General features: G+C 40.9%; 1 protein-coding gene across 1 annotated transcript; it reads right to left on the bottom strand.

Annotated features, from left to right (window-relative positions):
- Positions 1-446: 446 nt before the first annotated feature.
- On the bottom strand, positions 447-18,868 carry efhd2 (EF-hand domain family, member D2). The gene is made up of 4 exons (XM_074682136.1): positions 18,276-18,868; positions 8,195-8,342; positions 7,978-8,112; positions 447-2,353 (listed from the first exon to the last, which is right to left on the bottom strand). Exons 1-4 carry the CDS (start codon positions 18,560-18,562, stop codon positions 2,222-2,224), a joined length of 702 nt encoding a protein of 233 aa, XP_074538237.1. The 5' UTR covers positions 18,563-18,868; the 3' UTR covers positions 447-2,221.
- Between the last annotated feature and the right edge of the window lie 2,345 nt (positions 18,869-21,213).

The raw sequence follows: 21,213 nt of genomic DNA, 5'->3' as shown, positions 1-21,213 counted from the left end.
TGACACTTCCCCTTCTTATTCATACTGACACAACCTGTCAGCACCGTAGAGGTGAAAATTCAGATTACTCATGATGGTACGGGCCAACATGAGAAACACTGTGAGCTTTGAAACACCATATATGGTTGAATTCTTGAGGGGATGTCCTGTCAGACCTCCAGGTTTCATCAGAGGAGGGGACAGCTGAGCACACGTTCAGCTGTAAATTCTACGAGGTATGAAAACATTAGACTTTGAAATACTTCTACATTACTCATGAAAGAAAACCCAAGCCCTAAAGTGTGTTATCTGACCTACTACTGATATGAAAAGGGACCAAATGTGAACCAGGAAGAACATGCAAACTTTCACTTCTGCATTGCTAATTTCTCAAGCTTCCCCCTGAAGTTGAAGACTGAAATGTCGCTGAGTTAATAATGAGAAAAAACAGCCCAAATAAGACAGGATAATTTAAAAAACAAGAAGAATATATTATAAAGTACCACATGGCTCATGCAAAACATCGTACACAACATTCCCACACCACAACTATCGAAATCTACTGAATACCCAACCCGGTTATACAAAAATACAGAGCTGACAGTAAAAAATTAAGAGCTCGGCTTTTTGTTCATTGTTCAACATTTAACACTTAAAGAGTGACGGACAAGTCTGCACAATGTCACTGTGGAATTAATCAGAGTTACAGAATAAGAGTAAAAAAGCAAACACAGTGGAGACAGAACAGTGACACGCGTGCACACACGTCACGAGTCGATGCAAACACGTACCCTGCATTCATGAATCAGAAAAGTAGTTCATCACGAGGAAAATCAACCAAACATCTCAGGAGGCTTAAACAGCAAACCATGAAGAAACACAGCACAGGAAAGTTAACAAGTCAATGGTCAAAGATGGAGTATTTCAGATGTTGCATCACAGCTTCCTGCACAGGGTCAAAATTTAACATCTTTAATGCTTTCATGTTGTTCCCACTTGAAATAAGACAGATGTATGACAAAAACTGAAACCTCAGTAAGTGTTTCTTATTTTTATGGAAAATGTCTCATTTGACTAAATATGAGCCACATTCACATGATGAGTCCGGAAAAAAAATATCTATTCCATGGTGTTCAAATACAAAAATGACGCCTGAATTTGTTAGAAATATCTGCCAGTGGAGAAATGACTAAACTGGTACATTGTCCAATTCAGGCGTCATTTTTGTCTTTTTATATCTTAAAATTGGATATTTTCTGGATTTGTCAGGTGAATTTGGCTCATTCTAATATTAAAAAGACTTTTTTCAACTGACAATAGGACATGAACACTTTTGAAGGTTTCAGTTTTTGCAGTGTGCATGCAGACCATCTCTGCAGGGTCTTTCTCCTGCAGGTTTAATACCCAAAGCCATGACTTGGAAAGTTAAAAGAGAAACGACTGCACTTGATACATGGAGGCCAAATGAAGGAACAAAATTACAATTTAACGGCATAGTTGATGCGAGAGCATTGCACAGCAATTAATTATCTGATGAGGCAGTTTCTTTCTTTTCTTTCTTTTTTTGCAGAAGTTGTCTGAGTTTGCACCCACAGGGTTTATATTTCTGTTAAAGACTGGCTCTTTGGTGTTTGAGACACTGTGGTCATTATGATCCATTCATTTAGCTCTCTAACAGACAGTATGCAGGAAGTGGACGAAGCCCTAACATCCCATATGTGAGGAGGAAGTGCATTACATGTGTATTCTGTCTTTTCGCCTACAGGGGGCATCTTTACTTGCTGAAAAGCCTGCACAAATCTTAGTAAATTTTTAACTTGATTTTTTATTATTCTCATTAGTTTATGCACTCAATCTCTGGTTTGAAGTCTTCTCCAGCACAGAATAATAAACTTTTATTACTTTATGTTCCCTTTAGAGTCAAACAGACGATAAATCAGAGTGTGATTTAGGCACAGAGATGTAGGAATATGGATAAACCCTGCTGAACTTAAGGCTTTGGTGGCTCCGAGGCTACGTCCACTTCTTCTTCTCCTCCTGGATCATGACTGAGCTACAAAGCTAAATAAATACATCACAGATAATCAGTGATCCCTTTCATCCAGTCTTCGTAAGGTCCCCCAGTGACAGTCTGACGAACGTGAAGCATTCAAACACACATGGACACACTGACAGCGTTACTGCAGCACAGACAGAGACCGGTCCTGAGAGGAGATGGAGAGGGCGAGCAGAGCGGGGCGGGTCACTTGAAGGTCGACTGCAGCTCTTTGAAAGCAGCACGTCTCTGTTTCTGCTCCTCCGCCTGCTTCTTCTTAACCTCCTGCTCCTGACGGATCTCTGCCTCAAAGCGGTTGGACTCACTGATGGCGTTGACCTGTCGGACAGGAAGAAACACACACAGAGGTCAGGTGATGGAGCTCACAGAAAGGAGAACAAATAAGATCAGGCAGGCTCTGCAGGACAGCTGCATCCTGGGATTTATAACAACACTGTATTAACAACTTCCGTTTCTCAGCAGTAATTCACTCTCACACAAAACTCCTGAAAAGGTCACAAAGTTTTTGGGCTGGGCTGCATGTCTAGACTTTCTTCCTGTTAGACTCTTGGTAAAATTTGTGTGTTTGTTAACAAGTCGAGTGCTGACATCAAAGGTTGAAGAAGGAGAATGATAATCAAGAGGAGAACATGAAGAAGGGTGTGCGTTTGCTCCCAAGCTCGCTCCCACCACAGAGAGACACTTCTGGTTTCAGTTCAGCCCAAAATGAAATGAAAACACAGTCACTCGAGCGAATTGCATGATAAGTTCATGTAAAAATGTAATGATAAGTTTTCAGCATGACTGGAGAAAGTGATGAGCAGATTGTCGCTAATTTTTGATATGTTTATCGCACAGAGTGTATGAAATATAGAGGGAGTCTCTGCACCACCCATCCACAGTAAGTTCCCGATGCAGAGAAATGAAGCCGATTGTTGGCAGGGGCCATACTGGATATGTTGCTTCCTTTCTAACAGCTAGAGGGCACCTGTTAGTCACATGAGCTGAGCTGCAACTCTAAGACCCTGTTTACACGACAACGTTTCATCTGAAAACGCTAAAATGCTGTGAAAAAAAAATGCGTTTACACAGAAACGTTGATGGACTGAAAACGCTGTAATAAGCATGCCAGGCCTGTAGGTGGTGCTATAACTGTCTTGTCATGAAGCAGCTTTTGGGAGATCTCCACGGAAGTACAGTTGAGACGGTCATCTGGTGTATTGGGGAATACCAAGTTAAAAAGTGGAGCAATAGATGCACATTTTGTTGAAAGACAGTCGGCAGATTGAGCAGATTGATCAGCACAAGCACAACACAGTAATTCGTGAGGATTGCAACAACTGTACTGTTGTCCTTTTGAATGCGCGCGCGAGGCAGGGTGTGACGTCAGCGTTTGCACTGAAAATGCCGGCTTACTGTTTACACGGCAACGGTGTCGGCAGCATTTCAGAAAAATCCCACGCTGGAGGCCGTTTTCAAAAGTTTGCGTTTTAGGTAGACTGAAACGCTGTTTCTGTGTAAACGCGAGGCTGAAACACAACAAAACTTTTGCGTTTCACCCTAAGACCGTTGTCGTGTAAACGGCCCCTGAATAAACCAACTCATGATCTTATTATCTTCTAAACTGCTGACTTAAGAAGTCAAATATGTTTCGGTGTGAGCCAATAGCAAAATTAGTGTTTCAGACCCAAGCCGGTATTTGAACCAGGCTGTAAATTTGCTTTTTAATAATGTAAAAGTCTGTTTTTTTGGCTTGGTGTGTAAATGGTTTCCAGTCTTTCTGTAACGTGCCTAAAGCAGATTCTCAATGAACAGCAACTTTTAGCACTTCAGCATGAGATTTGTTTTTCTAAACCAGATATTTCCCTTTTAGCGTCATTTGCTTATTCCTGAGTCAAGTCCAGTCAAGTGTATTTATAGAGCACCAAAGTGCTGTACACAGATACATAAAAATAAATAAATATAACAATAAAAATAGAAAAACATTGTAATAAAACAGTAAAAGTATAAAAAATAAAGACTAAGGTGCCTATGATTTGTATAAACTCATTGATGAAACACCAGGGAGCAAAAGTGCGCCTTTAAGGGAGATTTAAGAACCTCTACGGTCTGGGAGGCTGGATGAGGAGACTGTTCCATAGTCCAGGGGCAGCTGTTGCAAAGGCCCTGTCAACTCTCGACTTAAGTCTGGTTTTGGGGACCTCCAATAGCAGTTGGTCAGAAGACCTCAGGGCTCTGGTTGGGGAGTAGTGATGTAGGAGTTCCTACAGGTACAGAGGGGCAAGACCGTTGAGGGCTTTAAAAGCGATTAAAAGAATTCTAAAATCAATGCGAAAGCGGACTGGGAGCCAGTGGAGGGACGCTAAAACTGGTGTAATGTGGTCGCGCTTTTACTTGCCAGAGAGGAGTCGAGCAGCAGTGTTCTGAATGAGCTGAAGGCAGTTAATGGATGACTTATCCATGACAATGTATAAAGAGTTACAATAGTCCAATCTATGTAATAAAGGCATGGATAGTCTTTCATGATCTGCCTGTGAGAAGTAGGCCTTGGTCTTAGCTAAGAGACAGAGTTGGAAAAAGCTTGCTTTCACAACGGCACTGATCTGCTTGTCAAAATTAAAATGGTTACCAAAGATGACACCAAGGTTCCTGACATTAGACTGAGAGTTAAAAAAATGTGATCTTTAGTGAATCACTCGCTCAGTGTGGCCAATCAGCATGGAGATCATCTGGGGATGAATAGTGTTTAAAACAGACAGAAGACATTAATCTGGAAAATGGGGGAAAAGCTAAAAGCCTCTCTGTGCCGCTACATGAACTGTACCAGGCCAACTGTTTTTTTTTAAGGTTTAATGTGAACAGTAATAAAAAAATCCCATTTTGAAGAAAGTAAGTAAGGAGCTTAGAATATCCAGTAAGTTATGAAAACTTTGTCTGTCACTTAATTCCAGATATTACTTGTGCTAACAAGCTAGCACTGCCCCAGATAGCATAACTTGCTTTATGCCTTTGGGAACTTGCATTCCCACAACTTGACACACCCCTGGAGCAAGTTCTTTGCTCGAACTAAGCAAGGAAACACAAAATATCCTGGTGCTAAAGAAAAGTGAACAAAATGTGCAAATGACTGTATTCATGTTCATGTAAACATCAGAGTGAACTCATGTTTGATGCTTTAACTTTTCCCTCCAGATCCAAGAGCTGCAAGAAACCCTCAGAGATTAAAACGCTGTCTTCACACTCTGCTCTCATTGAGTGAAACATGGAGCAAAGAGAGGAAATGAAATGCTCGGGAGGTCAGGAGTCAAACCATAACCGGTGCATTAATGACTTCCTCTATGGAGGAATCTACTTGACTGCCCCACTGTTTCCTTTGAGCGTGTGAAACAGCTGAGCAATGCTGATAAAGTAGTCCATGTGTTAGTTTCTTCTAGGCTGGACTATCGCAACTCTCTTTTATCCGGCTGTCCTAATAAGTCTATTATGACTCTTCAGCTGGTTCAGAATGCTGCCGCTCGGGTACTGACTTGGACTAGGGGGAGAGAGCACATCTCTCCAGTGCGTCTAGCGTCTCTACACTGGTTACCTATAAAATCTAGGATAGAGTTTAAAATTCTTCTTCTGACTTACAAAGCGCTTAATGGCATTGGGCCATTCTATCTTAAAGACTTTCTCAACATGCAGGTCTGCTCGTTGTACCTAGGGTCTCTAAAAGTAGTATGGGAGGTCAAGCCTTTAGTTATTAGGCCCCTCTTCTTTGGGATAACTTACTGGTTGAGGTCCGGGGAGCAGACACAGTCTCAACCTTTAAGAGCAGACATAAAACTTTCCTTTTTGATAAAGCTTACAGTTGGAGCTGGATCAGGCCTGAACCAGCTCTTAGTTCTGCTGCTATAGGTTTAGACGGCCAGTGGAAACTGACACACAGGGCTTCTGTTTCCCTCTCTATCAGTCAGTCTAACTTCTAGTCTTAAAGTGATGCTCCAGGATGGAACAAGTTGGGTCCTATCACAAGGTTTAGGGCAGAAATTACCCCTACAGCAGTGTTTTTGTGCAGCAGAAGCCCAAACACCCCCTCCCTGCTCGTCAGACGGTTTTCTCTGCACTCAGACGGGGTCATATTTTACTTTGACTGAAAACACAAACAAACGGACTCCCACTGAAAAAATCTGATATCGGCTAAGTTTAAATAAGGCTCTAGTTCTCATCGTGTCATAAAACGGCGCTACCTCCGCTGCAGAGCCACAGCTGGCTACGAGGCACTCGCCGCTTAGTGTATCAGTCCGCCTGCGCGGCGTGCCAGATATAAACAAACGCAGGTAGTCTGCCAGGATGAAGAGACGCGATGAGAACTAGAGCCTTATTTAGCTGTGTTTTTGTGTGAAAGTAACACGCTGAAAATTCTCTAAATAAAGCGTGAATGCAGACCGATATCAGATTTTTTTCGTTTATTTGTGTTTTTGGTCAGGTAAAAATATGGCCCCGTCCGAGTGCAGAGGAAACCGGCAGAGGAGCAGGGAGGGGTGTTTGGTGCGAGCGCTCTGGGCTTCTGCTGCACAAAAACACTGCTGTAGGAGTAATTTCTGCCCTAAACCTTGTGATAGGACCCAACTCGTTCCATCCCGGAGTATCACTTTAATGTTCTGTTATAGTTACTGACCATACACCTCTCTGGGAGGCTCTGAGTTTGTCTCAAAGGTTCCTGGGGGTGGGTGGAGTGGATGGCCTGCTGCTGTGCTCCTGTCAGACTCCAGCTGCTACGGCTTTGGATTATTGCCGGGTATGGCCTGCTGGTTTCACCATCGCCACATCACCAAACTTTGGTCTCATACTCTCTCTCCTCTATCTGCCTCTCTCTAACCCCAACACTGTCGAGGCAGATGTCTGTCTAACATGAGTCTGGTTCTGTTCGAGGTTTCTGCCTGTTAAAGGGAAGTTTTTCCTTGCCATTGTAACTTGCTGAGTCCTGTACTCATGGTGGATCAAGATGAGATCAGACTCCTTATCTTGTCTTGATGTTGGGTTTCTGCTAATAAAACTTTATTAACATTCACGGGTCTAGATGTGTAAATGTTTTTGTAAAGTGTCTTGGGATAATGTTTGTTATGATTTGGCGCTATACAAATAAAGACTGATTGATTTATATTATAACAAACGTGAAATGCATACAACAAAGTTGTGTTTTTATCTCTTACTTCTTCCTCATACGTCTGTCATGTCTCTCAGTGCCTCAGCTGAGTTTAATCTTCAAAGCCACCAAAGCGCCGCCCGCTCTGTGCTGAATGTTTTCTTTGCGTTGCGGACACACCCTCATGACCATCGTATGATGGACGGAGCTTATGAAAGTGACAAGTTGAGCTCGTAAATCAGCTTCTGCAGCAGTAATGAGCTCTGGCATTTCATTAACCGGATACTTACAACTTGTGATTACCAAGGTTGTTAAATAAGACTCCACACTGACAGTGATCATTCATCTGTCTGCTCCTGTCAGAGTTTGGTTTGTTGTTGAAGATGTCAGACATTTGAACAAAGTTGGTCAGAGATTTATGTTTGTTTTTCTCTAAGTCACAGATCTGTCCAATCGTTTTTCTCGTGCATAAACACAAAACAGAATGCCAACTTTAAGAGATTGATGCCGTGGGATTCTTTGTTGAGCTCTTAGCGTTAGCAAAATGTGGTTCAGCTAAGCTAACTTCTCTTAATTGATGCATCCTGGTCAGGCACTGATAGAGCATTGAAGCTGCTACTGTCTGCAAACATGCTGCCCTCAGAGTAAAGATATCTGCAGAGATCTGGGCTGAAGGTTTTAATTTATTCATCTAGTCTTTGTTGGGGAAACCTCGATTCTTTCATGCATGTTTTATTCTGTCAGGATGAGTTGGGGATGCTGTGTTGTGAGTCAGTGTTTTGTCTGTTATAAAAGAGAGTCTGTGTCTTGGTTTGATGACTTTGGAGTGCCTTACTTTGGCTTCAAAGAAATTCTTGGCTCCTTTGACTCCCTCCTCAGAGACGTCGATCTCAGAGAGACGAGCGAGGGCGCAGAGCCCGCTGCCCTCTGCCAGCTCTCCTGCTGCTGCTTTCCTGAAGATCAGCAGGAACTGAGGAAAAACACAGAGACGTTTATTCAGACTGAGGAGATTCATCACAGCCTGAGACCGGTTCTCATGGAGTCTGCCTCACCTCCCTGAAGCTCAGCTTGTTGTCCAGATCCTCATCCACCTCCTTGATCATGTTCTTCAGGCCGAGGTGAGTCTGAGGAGCTCCGAGCTTCTCCATCATCAGCTTCAGCTCCATCAGGTCGATGTAGTTATCTTTGCCGGCGTCGTACCTGATCAAAGAAGAGAAATCAAAAGAGAAAGGGTTTGTAACTTGGCTACAGAGCTGTGGAGAAGTCACACCTCCCACAGAGAGACTGCTGAGCCTTGTCCCACAGTTTTGTTTTGTTTTTCTCTCTAGTAAAAACTACTGAAGTAGAATTTATGTGAGACTCTGTTTTTTAAGGATCTCTAATTCTCTACAGACCTTAGCAGCTTCACTAAACACTCTGCATAATGTAAAAATAAAGCTTCTGAGCAGGAACTTCGACTTCTGCTTTTGTTTGTTTTTACTCTGTTTGCCTGCTGTGGAGATGAGTTCCTGTAACTCAGTGTACTGTAGCTTTTGGAGAAGGAAATCAGGAGCTGTAGGGTGTAAAGGGTGAGATAACACAGCTGAAACATATATACTGAAAATTAAGGGCAGAAAATTGATTGAAAGAGTAATAAACTTTGGCGACTTACAAGCTGAAAAGTTTTGGATCAGTAAGCTTGAGTAAATATGAGACACAAACAAGCCCAACTCTAACACCCAGGGTTACACCAAAGATTAAAGTCCCCTTCAAAACTTGAATTCAACCTGGAAACGTCTTGCTTGTGAATTTCAAACATGATTTTTCTGTGGTGTTAACAGAATCAACCAAAGTGTTTGCAGATGTATTTAATCTGACTTGTGGGAAGCGACAGAATAAATCATTCCAGTTAAATAAAGGAACAAACTGGCTTCATTAAACTGTCAAAACAGACAGTCCAGCATTTGCACCCACTTCACACAGCACTTTGTCAGCTGTGTGAAGATGAGAAAAGAAATACAGTTTGAAAGCCTTCTTCAGTCTTTTTTTTTTTCTTATAAAAAAAACACATTATAAAGCTTGCAAAAAATCCTGCACACCGTCCAACTTGCAAGAAATTGTAAAACAAAACATTCAGGTAAAGCCCTTGTTCAGGCTTTGTTACATTTTCTTGCAAGTAAGACAAATCTTGTTGTTCTCACTCTTCTGCTGTGTACCTGTCCGAAGAACTGGAAGTGCACAGCTCCCCTTTTTTCTTTTAAAATCCACATTTCAAAGAAGTAAAATGATGTTTTAGGAATTAGGAGAGGTGTGAGACGCACTGACAAAATGATGTTACCAAGGCATGTGTTTGATTTGAAAAATCAAGAGAGATTGGATTCTCTTTTCTACACTACTTTCCTTTGATCTAAACAACATTATACTGGATACAACACAACAAGGTAAGGTATGTATTACCAGTTATATAGCTCTGTTGATGGAAACTTCACAACAAGCAAACTTTGTCAGTTTGTACTGTAGTTTAGTAACTGGCTATATAAAGCACTACTGACATCCCAGTGCTGTGAGACGTGTCTGTAATTTGTAGTGTTAGTGAATCCTGGTTATGTCCTGACGGTCATCTACCAATCAGAGCTAACGTAACCTCACTCTTCATTTTATTGATAGACTCTCAAGTTTGAACAGACCACTGCAGAATAACTGCTGACTGTGGGTTGGAATGGACGCTGTCAAAGTTTAGCCCGTGTGTTAGCCTTTAGCTTGTGCTCTATCTCTCTCTTGTTTATCTTTCTTTTGCTCTTCTGTCCTTTTTCTGTCTGACAGTTAGACTCTAGTGTCCACCATCACTACAAAATTCATCGCAGAAATCATTTTCAGCAGAGAAAAACACAGATCTCTCTTCTCACCACCAAACTTTATTGGCGTGGACTTTGGCGTGCTTGATTGGGCCGGTCCTGTTCGAAACTGATCAGGAAGCTGAGAAATAACATTTGGGGATGACCTCTTTTGGTAGGGATGGGTAGCTTTCACATTTGAAACAATACGGTACTGATGTCAAGTTCAATTGGTACCGGTACTCAATGGTGCCAATTTTCTGTACTTTTTGTGTCTATGTGATAATAAATAACAATTTTTTCAATGATAAAATGTATTTTTTTTCGGTTTAACACATCTATTCTTCAATATATAACCTTATAATGCTGTGTTCATGTCCAGCATGGAAAATCACCTACTCTTCCACTTCCTCACATTCACAAGGATGCATTCAGGTACCTAAACATGGTACCTTTTGATTTGACAGAGTTCGGTTGGTACCTATAAAAGTACCTAATTTGGTACCCATCCCTATATTTTGGTGCTGATAGTCTCATTCTAAAGTGTGGATTACGATCAGGCATAAACCCAGAAGTGAGACTTTTTCAAGATCACTTAGAAAGTCTTCACAGCCCATTTAACTACAAATAATTTCTGGGAGTGCAAACTTTCAGTCCTTGAGCATCATTAAGAGAAGTGCACATTACATAGGGAGTGTCTTTTTTTACATAAAACATTTTTTTTGTTTGTTTTTCATCCTGGTTCTGACAGAACAGCACAATTAATTTCAGTTTTCTTACTATGACAGTGTAGAAATTTGCAAGAATTTGCAAGAAACGAATCATTACACGCTTTTACCTCTCTGTGATGAACATAGATGAAACTGAACTCGCCGTAAATTATCTTCACATTAAAAATGACAGCTTTATGGCTTCATTGTGGACTTTGGGGGGGGGGGACTAAGAAATCATGGGAAATTTTTCTCATATCCCTCCTGGTGTTCAGTCCTGGTGCAGCATGATGGACGTTTCCAGAACCATTTTCTTTAAAAATTCTCAGTTATTTTCTCTCTTTTTGAAGGCCACAGCTTTTGAGCACCATTTCCAGAAATTAGCCAACAGACTGTTCAGGCTACATTTCCCAGCACATCATGTGCCCTCCTACAGCTGTGGTTTGTCAGCTAAAGGTTATTTTTTTTACTTCCTCACTGAACACTGATGATTTACTTCCTTTTGAATCCTTAAAACAACACTTCACCAAACACAAAGTGATCAAAATAGATTGCTTCTAATGTTCACTAGCCATTCAGGCAATTAACATGCCATAGATTCTCCTCAGACGACATATTACAGACTGTTCCTGCAGAGGACAACCTAAACATTCCTCCTCACAGACACTGACCCAGCCTGTCCTGGGCTGTGATTGGTGGAAAAAGTTTACACATGGTGAGATAATAATCATCTTTTCTAAACAGCAGTGGGTGTGCTTCAGCTGAATGCAGGATGAGATATGACTTTAATTTAAAAAATTTAAAAAAATGACCACAGAGGACAGCTTAAACATCTATCTCACAAGACTTCCCTCCCTCTCAGCTGTTTGAAGGTGTTACATATACAGAGTAAACACATCAGGATCCTTTTTAAACACAGAGAACAAACAGATTATCTTCTGTTATTCTGTAGTCTTCTCTATCAGGACCAGGACCTTGACATTTCTCACTTAAATTGTTATTTTTATAACTAATGTTGCAAAGATCTTGAAACTAATTCAAGCTAAAAGTGACACTTTTCTTCTGGGAGGTCAACACTGTCTACTAGTGTAATTATTTTCTTATAACATTAGTTCAGAAGCTTTTTCTTTGGACCACTGGGGAGGGAAAACTGCCCGTCATTGAGTCATGTTGTGTCATATTGTGTAAGAACAATAAAGGTGGACTTTGAACCTGTGTTCGGTGCCACGCTCTGATGGCGGGTTTTATTTTAGACCCTTTTTCAGTCTATCTCTGACCTTGTTTCCCCTCCCTGCTGTTGTTATCAGTGAACACTCATGCAGACATTTTGGCTGCACAGTTAAAACTCCAGCTTCCCTGAAAGCAAAGAGAGCTGGGTACTTTACACGTGGAGCTGGAGCTAACAGCTTCTGTCAGCTCTGTGAGCAGCACAGCTTGAGGAAGTCTGACTCTATCAGATTGTATTTCCTCTTTGGCAGATAGTTTGGTCTAGGACAGCTCATTTTTTCCTGAATCCTCTCCTTGTAGTCATCAGAAGTCTAAATCTCATAGTCTACTTTCTAACATTTCTACTACACAGTGGATGCTGGCTTTCTAAATCTCTCTGTAGAGCAAACTTCCAGAGTTCCTCTCCCTGCTTGGCTCAGTTCCACTTCTATTTAAGGATATTTGTTTTCAAATGGGATCTCAGCGGGAAAGGAGCAAAGAGAGGCAGTTTTCCCAGAGTTTCCCATGAAGGAAGTTGCTCAGGGCTTTATTTCTCTGATAAAAACAGTTCAGTTCAGGATTTTCTGAGCAGCAAATCTCACGTCTTACTTTGGCACACTGTACGGTGGATCTTTTTTTCATGTTTCACCCATTTTGGTGATATTATGACTCAGAGTTATGCAAGAGATTTGGACAATTAGGGTCAGGGTCAAGTTTTCCTACAAGTGGGAGGTTTATGGTCTCACATCCACATTTAGGTACATCAGACCAAAACTTGGGTAAAAACTCAATAGTTGACTTAAAATAAATCAGCGATTAAAACAATTTACAGTCATTCCTACTGCCTGGTACAAAAAAAATGGATTTTGCTTTAAAGCGTATTTCATATCAGCTTTTCATGGTGTGAATTTTAGGGTGTATTCACACCTGGGGCTTATCTGCTTTGGTCCAATGATACAATACAATTGTAAAAATGATACAAATGTTGCAGTTGTCTTTTGGTTTGTTTGTGTTCACAAAGCGAAAGTCCCAGAGTTGTACACAAATGCCATGTATGATCAATTTTTCCTCTTAGTGGTCAGAAATCCTACTCGAAAGGCGAAGGAGGCAAGGGAGTTTCCTTATCTTCCTTCAGTCATTAAGGTTGGGGAAGAACAACATCCATGGAGCATCAGCAATGTGTGCCTAGTTTGTGTTATCGCATTCATCTAGCAAATGTACCAAAATCATGTTTTGATGATACAGAATATCATCAAAACATGATTTTTTAAGTGTCCAGACTGTGAAAATAATGTGTTGATGCACCAGTTAAAATGGAGATGTTCTGCCTCATGAAGCCTTCTTCTAATGTTTTGACGCATTACAGAACGGTTGGCAAACAGGTCATTACTGCCTCCCCCAATTACTACAGTCTGAACCACAGCTAGGAGTCAGCTGTACTGCTTACTGAGGTGATTGTATTCTTACCAAGGGGCAGCATCTGTTTTAATGAAGCCTACATGGAAGTCCTAAAAGTTGCTGTTCATCAAGAATCTCCGTGAGGCTGGCTGCAGAAAAACCAGAAACCATGTGAACACCATGCCAAAAAAAACAGACTTTTTACAAAATAAAAAATATATTTACATCCCGGTCCAGAAAACATCTTGGGTCTGAAATGCCAAGTACGTTATCGGCAAAAACTGTATGGGGAATGAATTTTTTTTGTTACTTGGTGGTTTAGAAGATATTAGAAGTGGGTTCTCTCCGGGTCCTCCGGCTTCCTCCCACAGTCCAAAAAACATGCTTACCAGGTTAATTGATCACTCTAATGCCTAGTTTATGCTTGACGCAGTCGCGTGGTTGTATGATTACGCACACCTCGCGACGGTTGGGCGTGCTGGCGCTTCGCGTGGAAATGCACCTCCAAGATTTTTAAACTTGTCGCAAGAGCCGCGAGTCGAAATAGAGGGTAGACTTGCTGAGCTGGTACGCTCATATGAGCATTTGTACAATCCATCATTAAGCAGTCTTAAAGACCATCAAATGGCACTGAACTCCTCATCTACAGCCCGCATGGGTTTCACAAGCTGGGTGCGTTCCCCATCCAGATGCCTCGCTGCATGCAACGGGCAGACAGACCACCTTCTTCTCCGGCGCTGCTTTTGTCTGCTCAACAACGGAAAACATAATAATTCCTCTACCTCAATGGTAACTTTAGTGCCGCCATTGTTTTGGTCCCTATGTTTGGTCCACGTGCCTTCACTTCTTCGTCTTTTGGTTGCTTTTACTGCTTTCTGTAACATTTTTTTCTCTACCGCTCCCTGTCTTTGCGGCGAATAGTACAACGGAGAATGCGCCAAGCATAAATGCCACTGCGCTCCATTGAGGTGCGCGCGCCACCCGCGATCGGAGTCAGGCGAAAGTATAACTAGCTCTTAAATTGTCCGTAGGTGTGAGTGTGTGCATAAGAGGCGCCTGTCTATGTGTCAGCCCTGTGATTGACTGGTGACCAGCCCAGGCTGTACCCCGCCCCTCGCCCTAGGCTCCTGCCCCAAATGAGCCAGGTGTTAATACACTGTTAATTATACCTCATCTGCTTTGGTTGCTATTAAGTTATAAATATTTAGGGACGTGACTGACAGCTGGTAAGGCTTTGGCACCAACTTTACCTTGTCACCAAGAGGTCACCCTTTGTCTTGAACTTCTGTCCATGTGTAAGTGTTAAAACTGCAATTCATCGACAGTCTACTTGAGGCTGGCTGCAGAAACACCAGAAACAACAAACACATCAAATAAAAACCAAAAACTGTTAGATTGGGTGTCGGCATTTCCAATAAAGCAGTTGTGATGACGGTGGGACGAAGTCATTCCTTGCTGTACAAGTATCCAAAGTAGTAATAGAAGCACCATATGGATGAGATGGAATCACCATGGAGCAACAGATCAGGCAAGAAGGAACAGCACTGCAAACACAAGCTTGGTCATGTACATTACGCCGTTGTGGGATCAATGTAATAAATTAAAAATCAGTTCAAGCTTTGTTGCTGACTTGCAACCTGAAAAGAGCTTCTGTGAGCAGGAAGTACGTTGGAGTTAGCATTTCCATTATGGCATACTTTGGATTTTCACCCATAAATTAAAAGTCTAAACTGTCCATGCCTATAAAGGCCTGAACTCTTTAAAGAAGGCTGTAAAAAGAGGGATTTGTTAGTAAGTAGAGGGTTTCAGAAGTGTGGGCAGGCCTGAACACGATAGGAAGCTGAAGAATCTGGGCAGAGACAGCCACAAGTCAAATACATGTGATAACAAAACCTCACAGTCAATCTCAGAAACTGAGTCCTTTTCTATGCAGGCTAACACACTGCAGCTAGAAGATATGCGAACGCCGTGTGAAGAGCAGGAACAGAAGACCCTCTGTTAGAGGAAGAGATGAGATATAGATGCTAAAAAATGAGCCAGGGATGTTTGATGAAGTAGAAATGATTCATCAGGAGTTTACAGGTTTCTTATCTGCATGTTCAGCAACACAAGGTGGTCATCAGAGGTACAATAAACACTCATGTCACCAGCGCCCACCACCCACTCTGACAGCTTGCTGTAACAAGGCGTCAGATTGAACGCCGGCTCACCCTGAATTCCTGTCATTCAGCTGTGATTCACTTTTAGAGCCTGACTCACTCTGCAGTCACTCTGAAAGCAGCCTGAACAGCGAGCCTGCACAATGGCTTTTCTATTTCAATAACTGCTGTGTGGATAGCAAATAATGCATCTTACAAACAACAATTATGGTCCAAGCAGTGACAGCGGAGCTGAATCAACACCTCCTGACACAAAGTGGACAAACATTACAGCACAGACACCTCCCTCTGCCAGTGATAGCAGGGTTTCAGCCGGGGTGTAGTTTCACCAACACGTCTCAAACTGAACATTGTCATGGCAGACTTTAACTTCTCAAGTTTCCAACATTGTATTGTCAACCTCCAGGGCCTCAGGAGACCACACCACTTAGGATCCGGAATTTCCAGATGTACTATTAGGATGTTTGTAAAGCAAAAATAGCGCTGGGAGGCTCAGTTTGAGAAACAGACACTGTTCTATCACCTGACGTTAACATCTGAATTGAATTATAAAAGCACTTAATAAAAACAGAAGGTCTGTGTTGAGCCTTTTTCCACTCTTGTTGTGCTTTAAATGATGTTAAACACCAATAGTCGCAGCTAACACTACCAAATCAAGTTTATATGTTCGAGCAGTGTCATAAATCTGATGAAGTACCTCACTGTGAGGTAACTTCTGAGGGACTGTGCTTTGTTATTAACTTGACAGTAAATGGGCTTAAATTACAAGTGTCTGGGGCTAGCTTTAGAACAGAGATGGATTTTCAGGCATTGTGAGATGCATTTTCTTTGTCAAAGTCCCTATATTGTGATTTTTTTCTATTTGTCAAGCAGGACAGAAGAGTTTTTCGCCTTCTGTTGCCTTTTAGAGTCACATTTCTGTCTGTCTTCAATGTGTTTTACCAGCAACTCCATCTTCTTGAAGGTGACAACACTGACTTTGTCAGTGGATTCTTAGTGGTGTTGAAAAGAATACAAGCTTTTGATTTAGAATAGGTACAACCAAAACAGAAGTGTATTTCTGTAATGCTTTTCTCCTGAAAGGGGCTGTGAGGACTATCTGTTTGAAGTGGACAGTAGTGACACCTTTGGCCCGGAACGTAGTCACACTGTCGTGAAGACTTCACTCTCAACAAGTTGTGTGTTTATTTTGAAGAATGAATTGAGATATGATCTTCTTTATAACACTACTTTTCTTTGTAAAAAAAAAAAAAAACTTTTTAACAGATAAAACGCAACTAATAGCAGGGTTTCAGCCAGTGCTCATCTACCAAGCAGAGCTAACATAACCTCACTCTTCATTTATTGATAGACTCTCAAGTTTGAACAGACCACTGCAGAATAACTGCTGCATGACGGTGAGAATGAACATTATCACAGTTTAAACTGTGTGTTAGCCTTTAGCTCATGCTCTAGCACTCTCCCATTTAGCTTTTTTCTGACCTTTTTCTTTTCATCAGTCCAGCTCCAGTGTCCAACATCACGACAAAACTAATCCAAGAAATCGTTTCTAGCAGTGAAGAACAAAGATTTCTCCAAAGCTTGTTATGACTATTGTCCTCACTGCTAAACAGCTAAGAAATAGCATTTAGGAATAACCTTTATTGGTGCTGATAATCTCATTTTATGATGTGGATTACTATAAGGCATGCCTCTTTTTCAAGATCACTTAGAGCAGCTTCACAGCCCCTTCTATTTTGTCGAACATTTGATTATAACTATCTGAGCCTATTGGTGGTAGAACCAGTCACTTCCAGCAGACATCCTTTGCTCATACTTTGCATTTTGACAGTACAAATTGACTCTGAAAGATTATTTTGCGGCTATTACAGTTTGTCTCCAGTTTCCAAAACTTTCATACCTTTCAGTCAATCAGACCCCAGAGATTGGTGAAAACTAAGCCTGTATCTGGAAAATCTGGACACTTGACTGAAAATTCTCTTATCTAATCAGTTTATTTTTTTTTTCCTTTTACTCATGTTGTTTTAGATAAACTTTGAATCATCAATCTACTAAGTTTTCATTATCTAAAATAAGGTTTATGATAAGAAATGACAGTAATATACAAAGGGGTGAGAATCGCAGTTACTCACCACAGGATGTTAATGATACCATACGCTGCCCACAACCATAATAATACAGTTTATATTATATGGTCTATGCGTATAATCCACAAAAACATTGCTATGCTATTTTAAAGTGCAGTGTGGGATTAGTGTGCCAATTCAAGGAGTCAAACTGGGAGGGAAATCTGTCTTTTATACATTAAGACACCATAATTTGGCAGCAGCGATGGTATTTGTATAGCACAGGTTGTGAAGATGACTTTATAGTGGTGTATTGTTGTCTTTTTCAACCCCTGAAATACCTACTGACCTCCTCAGTTACAGACCTCTCTGATTTCCTTATCACTGACAGAGCCCCCACCCTGTAAGCCCTCAAGCTACAGAAATCCATGCCTATATTAGATTACACATAACAGCAGCTCCAGAGAGTCTTTTCAATTAGATTTCTTCACAAACTCAGTGAGCATGAATCTTTCAGAGTATTATACCTATTCTGTGACTTTTTGTCATTTAGACATTTCCACATTTCTCTCCCATGTGACGTAAATTATCAACCTGACAGCTCCACTTCCTTATAAGAGCATTCTTAAAGTTACTTCCCTGTTAAGTCTGACCTGTTAAGGTGGACTAACCCTGACACTCTGACCTGTTAAGGTGGACTAAACCCTGTCCTAAGGGGATGTTAAACACTCAGCCTGCTGCTTCACACACACACAGAAATCAGATCCACACACTCACTCACATTTTGAACATCTTCTCCATGTCTTTGATCTGGTGTCTGGAGAACTCCTTGAACTCGGTGTAAGGGTTGAACACCTTCATGCTGGGCTGCACGTGCTCCCCCTGCCCCTCGTTCAGCTCCTCGCGCCGCTGCAGCTTCTTCCCCAGCTCCGAGTCCGCGTTGGCGGTGGTCGACTTGTCCTCGGACCCGTTCTGCTGCTCCGTGAGGTCCACGGCCACCGGCTCCTCGGCTCCTTCCTCGATCTGGAGCCTACGGTTGAGCTTGGACGAGAGCTCGTCTGAGGCCATTTTCAAAGTGAGTGTGTGTGATTGTGAACAGAGGGCGTTATTCAGAGAACAAACGTTACAGTAAGGCAGGAAGAAGGCGTCTGCGTCCAGACTTAAAGACAGCCCTCTGCTCCGGTCACCTCCTGCCCTCCTGAATATCTGAACTGTTCGCGGTTTGCTCTGTCAGGAGTCGAAGAAAGGACACCACGGATCTGCGAGCTGCCTCTTTGTTTTGATTTCCAGGGCTCAGACTCCAAGTTCAGACAAATACCTCCACTCTACTCCACGATGTTCTACATTGGCTCATTAGCTGCATGTTATTGTGTAGTCCTGTCACGCTGTGGCCACGCCTTTTAAAGAGACAGACACGCTGTTTTCTGAACCCTACAGGTGTGGTGTGGAAGACAAGTTACCTCATGATAGCCTGGTATAAAACAATGGATCATGAACAATACATGTTGCTTCGTTCGTTAAACAGGCTTTATTTGTTGATACGTGACTTTTCTTGAAAAACACGTTAATTTACAACTCCTGTGTTGTGATTGTAGCTGATTCTGAAGAAGGCTGAAACTTAAAATGCTGCCTTTGTAAGAACAACAAAAGCAAAAAACAAGAATATCAGCAAGGAGAATAACAATGTCAGTGTTGAAATTTCTCATAATTTCATGCTGAGTGGTATCAGCCAATTACCGATCTGATCAGACACCGGTATTAGTTTAATATTCTCTTTTCCAATATGAGATTGATAGTTATGTTTTTGGAACTCCAGAATTTTCTGGCTTTGTAAAACAAAATGAGATGGAAATATGTTAGTGTTATGATATTTTGTATGGTAATTCATGCGTAAATGTGTGGTGATTTGATCGCCATCACTAACAGGAACAACAATACAACTGTAATCATCTGCAATAAATACATAAGGAATTAAACCTAAAATACTGTATGTGTATGCAGTACAAAATGACACTGCTTTTAAACAATCTGTTAAATGTGTAAAACTAGCACGATTCAATTTTTCTGTATTTTCATTCTGAGTACAAACTTGTAATGTAAGAATAAAGCTTTGACTTCTGGTATAAAGAAAATTAGAGGGGGGACTTGTTTATTTTTTTTTGTCCCTGTATTGAGTTAGCACTAAAAAAAGACTTAAACTGTAAATATTGGGAATAATATCCAAAGGTTGAGTATATCTCTGAATAAAGCTAGATTTTTATTTCCATGTCCAAGAAAAATAAATGGAAGACACATTTTGGAGTTTAAAATGTAGTAAAACAAACAAGGACAGATAATACACAAACTCATAAAAAAAACTTTGAAAAAAGAAAATACTGGCTTTAGCGCTTCTTTAAAAAAGGGAGACATTGAAAAAAAAATAGAAAAATTCAAAGTACTAAGGAAATTGATGAAAAAAGGGAAAAACATTGCACAAAAAAAAAAGAAAAAAATAATAATGAGTAAATTGATGATGCCTTGGTTGCCTAGGTTTGTCATATGGCTCCATCTGTTGGTCAGAAATGGAGCCCTTGTGAAACCCTAAGTGAATCAACAAGTTATCATCATGGAAAATCTGGGAGGGACCAGTAGGGTTCACACCCAATCCATGACAGACGACAGGTACAACATACATGTAACAGGCAGGTCAGTGATACATTAACCATTGTGCTGATAGCTAGAAGGAACCAACAGAGATGTGACCAGTAAGCCAACATTTTGAGAGCTCATTGGGTAGACACCTTGATGTAGATGAATTAGAAGTACAATATTTAGTTCAAATTGTACTTTATATTTAATCTTATTAATATAATATTAATAATTTTACATTTTATTATATTAAATCTAAGAACATGATATATAATGACTTTCAGCTTTCCAAAATAGCCCTTGCTCCTTATCCAGCAAGTAAAGTGATTTTAATCAATATCACCGAATACTTAATAAATATTATCTTCCTTCTTACCCAAATGAATTGACAGAAAATATTCATTTCAGGATTTTTTTTATAGAAAGATTTATCTACCCTGCAATAGTCCCTCATCACTCACTCTCTTCTTTACCGTCCAGTGAAGCTAAATTAAGGCCTCAGCAAAGTCACCAAAACTGGGCTGTCTTTATCTTCTTTGATTTTTCGTAAAATCAAATGTGCTAGAATATAATTATTATACCAGGCGACTAATAAGTATTTACTCTGCACACTCTATTACAGTCAATCATTACAGCAACAACTAGTTTTGCCCGGGCATAGAGATAGATCTGACGATAAATGAATGAATGAATGAATGAATAAACTCTTGGGGGAGAAAAATACTTTTTCCTACTTTTTTGTTTCACTTGCATGCTAATTTTGATGCCTATTGGCTGCTTTAAACACCTATTTTACGGCAACACACTTATGGAGTTTTCGTCCTATCTGGAAACAGCACCATCATGTGGAATGAAGATGCACTTCATCATTTATCTAACACTTCAGAAAGCAGCTGTAATCCCTCACAGCTGCTGAGTGGGAAAGGCATGAGCTTTAATGGCAGTGTTAGGTTTCAGAAAATCTCTGTGGGTTCAAAATTTTAACTATAGGACTTTGGGTGATTTAAATATAGTTTAACAAACTCGATCCTGCTTATCCTGGTAGTTCACAAAGTTGTTTTTTCTCTCCTTTTGAGCCAACTCTTGAACTT

Source organism: Halichoeres trimaculatus, unplaced genomic scaffold (genome assembly GCF_033239565.1).
Source record: "Halichoeres trimaculatus isolate MK-OKI-2021-1 unplaced genomic scaffold, fHalTri1.1 fHalTri1_scaffold_11, whole genome shotgun sequence".
Lineage (NCBI taxonomy): Eukaryota > Metazoa > Chordata > Actinopteri > Labriformes > Labridae > Halichoeres > Halichoeres trimaculatus.
This window is presented reverse-complemented; position numbering and strand designations above follow the sequence as displayed.